General features: G+C 38.7%; 1 protein-coding gene across 5 annotated transcripts in view; it reads left to right on the top strand.

Moving 5' to 3' along the window:
- TOLLIP (toll interacting protein) overlaps positions 1-13,753 on the top strand; it is a 30,163-nt gene continuing 16,410 nt past the window's right edge. Inside the window, exons 1-4 of one of the 5 annotated variants that reach the window (XM_013957962.2) lie at positions 1-85; positions 8,076-8,265; positions 10,278-10,427; positions 12,271-12,453. In XM_013957962.2, the coding sequence (XP_013813416.1) occupies positions 10,389-10,427; positions 12,271-12,453 (222 nt within the window). In that variant the 5' untranslated portion in view covers positions 1-85; positions 8,076-8,265; positions 10,278-10,388. Of the gene's footprint in view, positions 86-4,742; positions 7,648-8,075; positions 8,266-10,277; positions 10,428-12,270; positions 12,454-13,753 lie in introns of those variants that run through there. The other 4 variants (XM_013957964.2, XM_013957963.2, XM_067295998.1 and 1 more) reach the window with 4 other exon arrangements.

The raw sequence follows: 13,753 nt of genomic DNA, 5'->3' as shown, positions 1-13,753 counted from the left end.
CGGCGGCGGCCTGGCGGGGCGGAAGGAAGGGTCTCGGCCCGAGGGAGGCGCTATGGCGACCACTGTCAGTACCCAGCGGGGCCCGGTGAGTGGGGCCGCGGGAGGCCCTTGCGGCTGAGAAGGTCGCCGTTGGGGCTGGGGGAAGATTTTATCCCCTTATCCTTACGGGTGTTCTGGGTTGGGCTGGAGAGGCCCAGCTTGGACCCTGCTGGGCCTCGGGCTTTGTCGCCCCCGTCCGAGGTACGACTCCTGCCCGTGGGCCTCAGTGGGAGGGTGACTCACCCTTCTTGCCTCCTTCCCTTCCCCCAGGCGCGGCCCATGGCACCGGGGGCGTGGGGGAGAGGAGAGGAAAGATCTCTATCCTTAGTCTGCCGTGATAGTGCCGGGTGTGTGTGGGGGGGAAGGTCTGTCTCTTCTCCCAGCTGTGCGCCTTGGGAAGAGGCTTTGGGAGAGAACAGAGGGGGAAGTCCCACCTATGTGCGTTCAGGGCTGGGAGAGGCTATTCTGCCTGTTCTTTGTCTGTGGCCCTTCTAAAGAAGGGAGCTGTCTAAACTGAAGCAGAGCCAAACCTCTTTCTCTTAAAAGTGGAGCAGAGCTTTCTAGTATCATCGGTGGGCTGCGCAGTTTCAGACGGCTGTTTTTGAAATCGCCATCGTGTGTTGACAACTGAAAGGTGGAACGTGAAACAAGATGCTGAGAGACGTATGCGATGGTAGCATGCAGCCGGGGAGAGGGGAGACTGAGCAGTTTTAAAACCAGCTTAGCAATCTTCTGGGAGTGGTGATGGTTTATTGGGAAGTTTTACGGTCTCGTTATGCCTTGGAATAATAATCCCCCATGCCAGGACGCTTTACTGCAGATGTGAGGTATAACCCTGTGATTATAACACCTAGCTTCCATTGATGTGCAATTTCTGTCTGTTTTTTTTTCTGGGAGGATCCACTAGTAATGGACAATACGTTGTTGCTCTGCTAGTGAAGTAAGAATTTTTTTTAAACTGTTGTTCTTTGTTTCCTAGAAAGCTATTTTTTTTTTATTTTCCGTGCAGCCTTGCTGAAAGGCCAGAGGAGCGAATTAATAAATTGCTAATCTCGAAAAGCTGCATCTGTGCCTGATGTTATCTCATGGTGGTGAAGTTCTCTGATCATTAATATAATTCCTTAAAATGCCTTGTTTGTCTGCTCTTCAAGAGTAGATTCCTTTTACAACACATTTTGTTGGTAGTTTTGTTGCTAGGATAAAAGTTTTAAATGGAGAGTTAAGGTAAAATGAATTAAGCTTTCTGCTGTTCCTCAATGATATCGTGGCAGGACGCAGGTTGTTCCAACTGAATCTGTGGTGGATTAGGTAGTTGCTACCCCCAGAGGCTTGGTAATTGAGTTGACTGTGCGATTGAATCCAACGCAACTCTGTCAATATCTAACAGGTTTATTCAAAAAGGCAAAATAATATAAACACTTGACCAAATACGAGTTTGGTTTAAAAGTAACTTTGCTTCTAGTTATCCCTTAGTCTGTGTTTGGAAAAGGGTGGGGAGGTTGAAGGGAATCGATGTGGGAGTAGGGGTTGAAGGAGGTGCTAATGACTTAAAAGTGGTTTGGCTAAAGCTGGAACAGTAGGCCTGATTGAAGTTCTGATTTGCAGAGAGGTGAAATTGTACACATTTCTGTCCCTACAGGAGTGGCATTTCTTTTTGAGAGAAGTTCTACTTGCCTCTTGTGCTAAATACCTTGTTGATATTCAGTAGAGTACTTCTAATCTTTGCTTGCTTTAGTTTGGTGAAATCCTCTTGTTGGATTGGGAGTTTAGTGAGAACCTTCTTGGACTTGGCTATAGGCTTGCAGTTCGAAAATCATATCTGTCTCAAGTGTTTTAAGGGAACATTTTGAATACTCTTCTAGATGTCTTTCTACTTTAGAATTACCCAGATAGTCCTGTATAATCTCTTGGAAATACTTGTTACTTAGAATTGATTTAGGCCTGCCAATTCGAAAGGTATGTAGTGATTTATCTTGTATGATTTCAGCGTTCACCATTTTTTTCTTATGTTCTCCTAATGTTACTGTGCATGCTTTTCTCATTGGTCTTCATCAGTTTAGATGTATGAATGTCTTCAAATGAATGACTAAATCCTGCAGTATTAAAAAGCTGCCATTTGAAGGTGAGAGTGCTCATTTAGCACGTACTTGCCTTTCCTGATTTTCCCTAGAGCAGAAGATGCAGTTCTGCTTGTTTCTATATATAAGACTGCATTACAAATGAATAGCCGCTAAATGGTGCTAAAGGACTGAAAAACAGTTTCTCCTTAGTGCTGCAGAGAATGATACTCCTGTCTCTTTCTGCTTGAACGGGCAAGAAAATATGCAAAGTTGTTTCCAGCAGATAAAAAAAATAAAATATGCTGCCGTACTTTTGCCGATATTGTTCTTATACCCTTAGTTTCTAGTTTCTACCTGTGCTTATTTGGTGACTAATTAACGCTTCTGATTTGCTGTTAATTTCAACACTTCTGATTTGCTGTTAAGGAACCAGATTTCCTTCTGCCTGCTGGTGGTAAATATTTTGCTAGATTTCCCTAGCTGTCTTCATGAAGGTAAGGAATTAGCATGATTTCCTGTTGTGTGATCTTTTGAAAAAACAGCTTTTGAAATCTGAAAACTGTAGGTGAATACGTAATGGCTGTTAAATGATACCTTTTGAGAGATTGCTAAGTAGTCCAATTGGGCTTCAGGTCTGAGAGACTGAAACTGTATATTTGTGATTCCTTAGTTAGTCAAGCACACCCAAAATAGATCCCCTTGATTATTCACTATGCTAGCAAATATGTCATGTCCTTTAAAACTAGATCAAGTGCCATCCTAGAGCTAATTAGATTTCTGCTCTAGTGATTTTCCTAATAATTATTATTTTGATTATTGGAAATCTTCTAATGAACAGAAAAGTAAACATAAATATAGCCTGCCCTTGTCCTAATACTATCATTTAGCTGCATACATCTTTTACTCAAAGTTTGGTTTTGACATCTTTCAAATCTTTGGTGTGTTTTTGTTTTGTTTTTTTTTTTTCCTGACCAAAGGTGCCAAAGCAATTATTCCTGTTTATATTGTCTGGTATCAATAAACGTTATGCTGTCTCAGGAGCATTTTCTAATGCAAAGTCCTGTCTCTGAAATGCTATTGATAGTTCTGGATACAATTAAGTATTTTATTAGCTAGTTTGTTTTTTATAGAATGCAGGTATGTGTAGTATTACAATTCTAATTTTTGAAGGTGGAAATGTCATAAAGACACATCACTGCAATCAATTTGGATTCTAAAAGTCGTTTAAAAAAAGTTGAGGGAGCAAGATTTCACTGAATGTTTCTAAGGAAAATGTGAATTAATGTTTAAGTGTGACGTTTTGATCACTGAGGCACACTCCTTTGACATGAAATGTTCAGGCTGACACTGACAATGCTTAAAGTTCTTCCTCTCTTACAAATAAGAGAAGTATTTTAAGGTACCTTTTAAGTGGATCGTTTTCTGTTGCATCCATTGGTGTTTTCTTTTAACCAAGACTTGGAAGAAAGGAAAATCTGTACTGGTATGTCCAGTGGTAGTGTAGAAGTCTGAAACCTGTTACTGGAATTGATGTTGGTTATTATTCTCCTTAAAGCTAATCCCAGTGTGAATTTGTGTTTCCTTATTTTGAGCTGTTTCTATGACTTTTTCCTATGTTATTGCACCGTTATATTGAATGTGCACCAAATCTGCTCGGTTCAAGAATACTGTAAGCATACTTTTTGAATTTGAGGTGTCAATGCCTGCTCATCCTATCTTTATTTTGTAACTCATGTTTAAATAAAACAGTTCCTGCCATATTTAGCCTTCAAATTATTGTTTTAGTGAAAAGGAGGAACTTTGATAGCAATCACTGGTTTGCCCAATTTCTCCTTCTACAAAACCAAATCAGTTTGTTTGTTTTTTTTTCCACTTTGTTAATGGTTGTGCTTTTGCACTGTGGAACATATTTTGCAAAGACTTAGAATGTTAGTGTTCTGGACTAATCTAGATGTGCTGAGAAAATTCAGAAAAAATAGCTTGTGGTTGAATATCCAGTCAGGTCTAAATATAGTTTGAGTACTTGGGAGAAGGGGAAAATTGTATAAAGATGAGAATTACAGATTCACGAAGCCTTTATAGGTAGACATGTCACCAAAGGCCTTTGGTAACAGACACATGGAATCAAAGGAAGCAGTGAAGTAGATGGGCAATTCTGGCAACAGGAAGGAGTAATAAGAATGGGAGAAGAAATGTCTGGAACCTTCCAGTCTGTTTTTCATTTTTGGCATTTTACAAACAATTTTTGTTTGTAAATTTAATCAACTTAATCAGCTGTTATGGTCTTTCCTTTGTTCATTTCTAAATTGAAAAGCTTAAGTATAGCGTGTGACTACAATTCTGTAGGAGTTAAAGTGGAGATGTCATACTACAACATGAATTGTGTAGAGTCATAGAATAATTCAGGTTAGAAGGGACCTCAGGAGGCCCCCTAGTCCAACATATTGCTCAAAGCATGGTCAATGTTGATACAGGCCAGGTTGCTCAGGGTTTTGTCCAGCAGGGTCTTCAAAACTTCCAAGTACAGAGATTCTGCAACCTCCCTGGGTAATTTTTTACAATACTTGACTTTCCCCATGGTGTGGTTCTCCCCCCCCCCCCCCCCTTCTTATTTCATGTTGAATCTCTGCTGTTTCAGGTTAGGACAATTGTCTATTTTCCTCCTGCATTTCAGAAGAGAACCTGGCTCTGTTTTATTGATAACCTCCTCAGAGATGCTGGAAGGCTGCTGTTAGATATCCTCTAAGGCTCCTTTAGTCTACACAAATCTTCAGCCTTTCCTCATAGGTCCTGTACTTCAGCCCCTTTGCTGTCTTGGTGGCCCTTTGCAAGACTCATTCAAGTTTTATCATCTTTCTTGTACTGGTGGGTCCAAAACTGGATGCAGTATTCCAGGTGTGGTCTAGTGAGTGCTGAGTAAAGGGGGATAATCACTTCTCTCAATCTGCTGGCTATGCTTTTGTTGATACAGCACAGTAGGTTAACCTTCGTTGTTGCTAGACTGCACTGCTCATTCGTGTGTAGTTTGCTCTTCACCAGGACCCCCAGGCCCTTTTCTGCAGAGCTGCTACTCTGTCATTCATTCTCCAGCCTGTACCAGGGAAAAGGATTATTCTGTCTTTAAGTATAGGACTTGCTGAATTTCATGAGATTTCTGCCAGCACATTTCTCCGTCTCTGAGTGTTGGTCCTGTCCTCAAATATACCAACCATTCCTCCCAAATTTGTTGTCATCTGCAAAACTGATGAGGCTGCATTGTTTCTCATCCTCCAGGTCACTGATAAGGAAAGATATTAGACATACAAGTTAGGTCCCAGTATAGATCTCTGATAAACTTTGCTTGTAAGCAGCCTCCAAGTAGAGTATGTGCTATTAACCACTGAACTTCAGCTTTTGAGCTCAGTGATCCAGCCAATTTTTCATTCATCCAGTGGCCAACCCATTTGGATTGTAACAACCCAGCTTTGATACAAGGATCCCGTGGGTGATCTTTTTGAAAGCCTTGTGAAAATCAAGGTAAACAAATCTACCTTTCTTTCCTCATCCACAGATCTAGTAATTTTATTGTAGAAAACTGTTGTCTTGGTCAGGCTTTTTTTTTATGCTTGGTAAATCCAGGTTGGCTGTTCCCAGTCCCTGCCTTCTCCTTCGTTTGCCTAGAAATGGCTTTAAGGAGGACTTGCTCCATGAATTTTCCAGTGATCAAAGTGAAGGTGATAAGCATGTTGTTCCTCAGTTCATCTTTGCCCTTTTGAGCGCATCACATGCCTTTCTCCAATTACAGGGAACTTCCTCTTACCTCCACAACCTTTCAAAAATGATAGCCTTGCGATAACATCAGCTAGTTCTTTCAGCACCTTTAGATGCATCCTGTCTGGTCCCTATTCTTACTTCGGTGTGCACAGTGCAGAATTATAGTTCAAAATTCTCTCCCAGTCACTCATTTCTTCTTTCTTAAAAACAGTAAAACCATTTATATGAGAATGCATAGAACTTTTTCAGCAGCTAGGTGTTTTATAGCTCTTTAATGTGAAACTTCTCTAGAACCTAATATCAGTGTTTCTGGTGCTACTTTCCAGTGTGGAAACCTTAGTTATAGTACTCTGAATGTATCATATCTCAGCATATGGTTCCATAAGTCAGGGCAATTGTGATCATCCTTGGTTCTATGTTCCCTTGCCCTTCCTTATATAGGTACCCGTACTCAGATTAGCAGTTAGTGAGCAAGGTAAGGGACCCAGTTACTTCCCCTCTTCTTCTCCTTCCCCCCAGCCTATGGTTTATTTTCTTCTGATCAGCCTCCTGCACTAGTTTCCTTGACAATTACATTTGCACTTTTTTATTTTGCCCAGGAAATGGTGATGAGAAGAAACAGGAGGGTGAGGTTGAGACAGGTTGGTCCTGAATTAGCTTATATGGCTGTAAAACACCACCTTCAGCTTGAAGAAAAGTTTGGATGTGAACTTTACAGCTGCAGCATTTCACTTTGAAGATCTTTAAAGATAGCTGTTAGATAACTTTAGTGGACAGTAAGGGCAATGTTATTCTGTTTCTAGAATATTAATTTTGTGATGTGCTGTGCTGTCAATAAAGTTTATTAAGAAGTAATTACAAAGCAGGCTTGTCTTTATGAATGTCTGCTTAACCTTTCTCTTCAGAATTGTAGTTTTATTATAATACTGTCATATTTCTCTCTTGCTTGAAAAGTGAGTACACGTATAATTCAAATGCTAAATGGAATGTATTATTCTACTGTTAATGGTAGAGTGGGGTTGAATTTCACCTATTCTTCCTTAAATGTTAAGATAGTAGTAGAGGGAAGTACATCTATTGCAAAGTGGATGTTGAGTAGGATCAGGATACAATCTTTCATTAGGTTCTCCTTGCTTTAAAAACAAAACCTGAGGTTAAACTCTGGTTATGCAAATTTGTATTTTTGATCCATAGTAGGTAGTTTGCAGTTATTTGCCTGCTTTTAAATGCTTGGAAGAGGGAATTAGCTTGTTTTCTTTACAAATAAAGTTTGCCCACAGCTGTTTATCTCCATCAATATGGAATCAACTGATAATCCTCATAAGAACTTAATGCCTTATGTGTTTTTCTATATAAATGTCTCTGCTAGATACTTTACTGAAGATACCACTAGGACTTACATGTATCAGATTTCTGTCAAAGCTGAATGTTTAGGGTGGAAGCATGTGTATGTCCTGTTCCCCATTCTTTCTTTTGGAGGAGTTTACTATTCCAATCTTTCAGGATTTAGTCTTTTGAAAGCTACACTGTTTTCTATTTCTGGGTATGTTTTAAAGACCATCGTGAATGAATTAAGCTTTCCAATGCCCATATAAGATGGCTGAGACAAAATAGGCTGTCCTTTTTTTCTGAGAAACTGGCATCCAGAGCTTTGTGCATATGGGAATGTAGTTTTAAGGCTGCAGTCCCCACTTCTTACCATGGGAAATCTTCATGATGTGGACTCTTGGAGGCACTAGTAATACCGGATTTGAAACTTCCTGGAGGTGGAGAGTTTGAGTGGACCGGCTGCATTGTAAGTGGCATTGCCTTGCTAGTTCTGGTATCATTTCATATCTTTCCTAGACTGATATATATATTATTTAAAACTAGTTCCTTTTTTTCCCAAATCTTCTAAAGAGAAGGCTGTTACCAGGCCTTGCCTAACTTCCAACATAATTTAAATAAGTTTTCTTTAAATATTAGCACTATCTGTTAGCTTAGTCTTTTCCATCTCTGCTCCCATTTTTCTCCCACTTTTTTATTTAAGCATGTGGTTGCTGTCTTTTAGTATGAAAAAAGTAATTCATACTTTCTGGCTTGATCTCTTAAAACACTCTCCATTTCTGTGGTTATCCAAGAAGGACTGTTTATGTGCCTGATTCAGTCTAAATGACTGAATTGGTTTTTGTTTTGTTTTGTGTTTTTCTTGTTTGTTTTTTTTTTTTGTTTTCCCCTTGAAAGTAGATGACCAGAATTCTACACCGTATTGCAGATGAGGTCTCACAACGTCTGGCATTCACTGCACCCCGTTTCTAATGGCAGTACTTTCCTTGACATCCTAGAGATCAGCATTTGCTTGGCTTTATCATCCTGGACATTACTGAAGGATCAATAAGGCAAATGCTCAATGAATGTATATAAATATTTATAGGTGAGCATATTACAGACTGGAAAGACTAATGGTGAATGTTCAGCTATCAGCTAGGAGTTCATCAGTTTACACTAGTTGATCACAACACTGAAGTGTTATTAACCAATATATAATTTTTTTTATAACTAAATTTAAAAATAAAAAGCTATTTAATAACTTCTTTGCTTAGTGAAGTAAACTTTTATGAAGAATCCAAATGTTGAATTTGGTTGTAAGAAGACAGTGCTTGAGTTGCGCATTGCCTGTAAAGAATATTGTTTGTAGTTCTCTGGTCTGTCCTTGGAAAGGTATTTCGAATGCACTGTGATAGTGCATTTCCAATGCATAGTGAATACCTTCAGAGAGAAGTGATGCTCCATCAAAAGAGAGTCTGAATAATCTACTTAAATTTAGAAGTGAATGCTTTGCTGGCAAGTATGTACCTAATGGATATTGTCAGTTAATTACTTTTAAAGGGGACTTTAAACTGTTCCCTTCCTCTAATATTTGCTTTTAACTATAAGATTCTAAGGCACTTGTAAGTAAAAATAGTTCCCTCTTTTCCCTCCCTCTCAGCAACTTAGCAGCAGGTAGTCACTACACTTTCCTTAGCTTGTTTTGATAAACTTTCTTTCTGGTCTGTAACACCTGTTGCCAGGATCCCTGAGACTCTCAAACAGAAGCTGCAACTCTTGCCAAATCACATTTCATATGACTATTGCTATCTCAAAGATGCAATCTTAGTATACAAGTGTTGTATAATCTTCAAAAGTTATGTCCTATGGGGCTTCTAACATCTTAAAACATGTTGTTCTGTAGACATGCATTTGCCAGACATACAATTGAGTAATCTTGTCTGGGATAACAACATAAGAAATTGCACTATTTTTGTCTTGAGAGTAAACCTTGTATTCAGTTCAGTGCTAATAAGCGTCTCTGTAGGCAGCACAAATGAGTACAGCTTAATTATAAACTTACTATGCCATTTTACTTGCTTTTTAAAATTTATTGTTATAGTATATTTGTTATTTTAATGTGAAGATCCCTTTAAGTGTGTTATTGGTCATATTCAATGAGCATTTAAAACTTAGAAATAACTTCTCAAGTAAATAATTGACAAGTAAAGGGTAGAAATTTTCCCTTCTTTCACTTTAACTTAATGTAAAATACATTGACTGCTCATTCACACATATCCATGTGACAGAATTCCTCTAAGATTTTCCTACTTCACATTTTTCCTTCATGGTTCATTCTTATGGTAGATCAGACTTGGGGTTCTTCCGTTATTGTTTTGGCATGGTGGGATTCTATCCCAGAATTGACAAGGTAGTTGCAAAAAATGTTAACTTGGAAAAGTATTATGGCATCTCTGTTACATTGAAGGATTTGGTTCATAGGAGACTCTGTTTTTATGATCTGTCTTGAAGATTTTGAAAATGACCCTTTCAAATGTTACATTTTACCATTTATATTAAAAATATGCAACTCAGGTTCTACGTTAATGTACACAGGCATGTGTAAAAAATAGTGGAAACTTCACTGAGCAACAGGCTATATTAATGACAAAGGAAAGCATGTTAGACTTTTCAGTCTTCAATTCAGTCCTCTGATGTAGAGAACAGGGTGTCTAGTCATGGGAAAGATCAAAGACCATGTGAGTGATGCATAAGTGAAAGAAAGATGGCTGGCATCAGATGTCTTAAGGGGCTGTAAAACTTGGTAGCTCTGATTTTTGTATTAAGTAGCTAAATGTTCAGTTGCAGAGCAGCCTAGACTCTGTCCTTTTTTTTAGGTTTATATTGAAACTTAGTATTTTTGAAAGTGAGAAGGAGAATATTTATGTGAATTGGCATTTTTGTTGTTGAACTTAGCTCCTTGTTCATGCTGTCAAATCTGAAGTAAAATTCTGCTGAATGTTTTTGCTAAACTTTTCTTTGATTTATATTCTTCTCTTTTGTTATGAAAGTGGAAGATGCAAGTTTGAAGATTTGGGTTTTCTCATTTTGTAATTTTTATTTATTTTTATTTTTAAGGTATATGTTGGTGAGCTTCCTCAGGATTTTCTTCGCATCACCCCAACCCAGCAGCAACAGCAAATCCAACTGGATGCCCAGGCAGCTCAGCAGCTACAGTATGGAGGACCAATGGGTACAGTAGGCAGACTCAGCATTACAATAGTACAGGTATAAGTTGCACTATCTTTGTAATACAAGCTTTAATCTTTTTTCATCAGTGGCCACAAAAAATGTTGTGTTGTAATTTGAGTTACTAAACTACCTGCGTATGGGGAATGAGTAGTTTTTGAAGTTTTTCTAGCTTAGTGATTCTGTACAGCAGTGTTTGTTTCCAGTGTCCCATTTCATAGCTATATCATGAGTAGTGCAGCACTTTCCTACAAACCTAACTATTTTAGCATGTAATCAAGTTAATTCATATTATTCTCACAGGAAGCAGTTTCTCTAAAACTGCTGATAAGACTTTTGTGCCAACCCATTTAATATGGGAGGATATTAGCAATTTTGAGAATATTATATATTGTAGGGAACTGCGGTTGCCTTATGTACTTGTATGTGACTACTTCTCCATCTCCATTTCCTTTAATGCCTTGTGCTGTTTTTCCAAGTGCTTTCTGCAGGCTTTCTTACTAATCACAAGCGCATAGTCCTAGCATTTTATTTTTTCCTTTTTCCCTCATTTTCTTTGTTTGATCTCTTCGCGGTACTGTTTTATTGCCTTCATTAAGCATAAGATTTCAGGTTTTAAAGCTTGTCTGTATTAACACAATTCTGTTTATCAACACTAGCTCACCAGAAGTCCTTCATATTAACTCAACACACTTCATCAATTTGCAAATACTGTTTTAAAGTTTTTCTGTAAAAACATACTGAAGATGCATTTAGCCTTAAAGCTAACACGAAGCCTGGAATAGTATACTTATGGTTACACCTTTTTTTCCTGTGTGCATGATCAAACAGTGGAACAGGTTGCCTGGAGAGGTTGTGAAATCTCTGTCCTTGGAGATATTCAGAACCTGACTAGATGCAGTCCTAAGCAACCTGTTTGAACAGGGTGGGGTGGGCTAGCTGATCTCTAGAGGTCCCTTCCAAACTCAACCATTCTGTGATTCTGTGAAACTCTTAATCATCTTAGTGGCCCTTTGCTATACTTGTTCCAGTAAGTCCATGTCTGTCTTGTACTGGGGAGCCCTGGACTGGACACAGTACTCCAGATGTAGTCTCACCAGTGCTGAGTACAAGGGAAGGATTGTCTTCCTTCACCTGCTGGCTACACTCTTCCTCACTCTTCCTATACTCCTTCATTCATATACTCCTTCCTCATTGCTGGCTTGTGTTCAGCTTGTGTCCACCAGGACTCCGGGTCCTTTTCTGCAAAGCAGCTTTCCAGCCAGCCCCAACCTGTCCTGGTGCATGGGGTTATTACTTCCTAGGTGCCTGATTTTGCATTTTCAAGTACTAAATGATATACTGAATTAATGCCAAAGTGTTGTGTGGTGTGGTTTTTTTAATCTCTGAAAAGTATAAGCAACTAGATCTTATCTGAATTGAACTGCTTTAGCAGTGTGAACGTTGTGTGATACTCTTGAAGCCATTGGTTTTCTTTCATCTTTTAAAAGTACTTCAGTGAAATGGGACCGGCTACCTATTGCATTAAGTTTATGATAATATATTGGAGCTCAAATGCCTAGGCAAAAATTGAATTTACATTAATATTTTTTGTTGTAATCATGTATTTGTCAATTTGTTGTGAAATAACCTATTTTTGTTATGATGAAAGTGCATATTTTCTACAGCTGACTCTTCAAAAAGAGAAGCCCTTTTCAAAGTTTCCCAGATCTTTAATGGTGTCCTGGACTGTTCTCTTTACTCAGTGCTGTTTTTCTTTTTTTTCTTTTTTTTTCCTTTCCATGTCATATTTGAACATAGTCCTTTGCTCAATGTCTGATTCTCTTCGTGAACTAAAGTTAATGTAAATGTTATACATTTAAGGGTTTTCATTTCTTTCCAGGCAAAATTGGCAAAGAACTATGGAATGACCCGCATGGATCCATATTGTCGAATACGACTGGGCTATGCTGTGTATGAAACTCCCACAGCGCATAATGGAGCCAAGAACCCTCGCTGGAACAAAGTTATTCAGTGCACTGTTCCCCCGGGTGTGGACTCCTTTTATCTAGAGATATTCGATGAGGTCAGAATTACTATATTTTTTTTCTCATCCTCAATTTGGGCTGTGGTTTGGGTGGAGCCTTGCAAGATAGGATTGAGTTACCAAAGGCTGTTTCTTGTCTGTGCTCTCTGGGAGATGGTGCAAATTTTTCAGAATCCTGAGAGCAGCAGTGCATAAGGCTTTACTCTCTCCCCAAGAATGTCAGAAGTGGTGCCTTTCCCTTGGTAGCTGATAAGGGCTGCTGAGCATCAGCAGGGCTGCTCTTTTGCACCTGCGAAGGAAGAGGAACAAGTGGCTGAGTAGTGTTTAAGCTCCTCTTCACTATCAAGATGCCCTGCGACCTTATCTTCTGTACTGTTTGTATGAAAAATAGCTTGTTAATACAATTCTGCTTTGGTATTATTCTGATCTGGGAAGAGCTTTCATACAAGCTCTTACGAATGCTGAGAATGTATCAAGTATAGAATATGTGTAGTCACTGGGATTTATAGGTAGAATCTTAACTTAATCTATATTTGGCTGAATTCCATTTCAGTCGGGCGTGTAGGCACTTGTCTCTGATTTACTTAAGATGCAGTGGTAATAAATTCCTAGCTTGTAAACAGTTTTGTTTTCTCAGATATCTAGTAGGTTTGGCTAACGGCTCTGGTAGGTAATCTTCTCTACACAGGTTGCCTAGAAGAGCACTATCTTGAAGTCTAGTACCTGCACCTGCATCTCAGCTTTTTCAGTTCAGACTATTGATGTTGACTTAGCACAAACATACCTTCTTGAATAATTTAAACTAAGAGGTAGCAACTGAGGTTTAGGTCCATGGTTTGCCTTTTTTGCTGCCTCTATTACTGTGTGTAGTAAAATCTGACCCTGCAGTGGCTGTGTGGTTGTTAAAACAAGTGAGGCTTTTGAATCCTGTTTTGTGAGTTTACTTGATACAGTTTAAGTGTCTGTTCCATTGCTGCAACAGGCATGGCAGTACTTGTATCTGTTCTTAAGTCTCTGGAATTTACAACCTACCATAGTAGCTTAAACATGAGTAAATTCTTATTTAGTAGAATGTTGATTGCTCCTAAATGATTGCATTTTACTGATATATGCCTATTTAGATGCATCTGTATTGCAGATAGGCCCTTACATGCTTGTTGACTGGATAGCTGGAGGTAGTTACTTCAAATATTTTGAAAACTATTGTTGATTATAAGTTAATACTGTTAGAGATCAGGCAAAATCCACTACTGTCCACTAACTATGGAGTGTTTAAAAACTCTGTCTTAGGTAGGGCTATAAAGTCAGAATTTAACATGGGATAATTGTTCCAGTATTT

Source organism: Apteryx mantelli, chromosome 4 (genome assembly GCF_036417845.1).
Source record: "Apteryx mantelli isolate bAptMan1 chromosome 4, bAptMan1.hap1, whole genome shotgun sequence".
In the NCBI taxonomy this organism is placed as follows: Eukaryota; Metazoa; Chordata; class Aves; order Apterygiformes; family Apterygidae; genus Apteryx; species Apteryx mantelli.
Note: the sequence above shows the minus strand (reverse complement) of the source record. Positions and strands in the feature narration are given on the sequence as shown.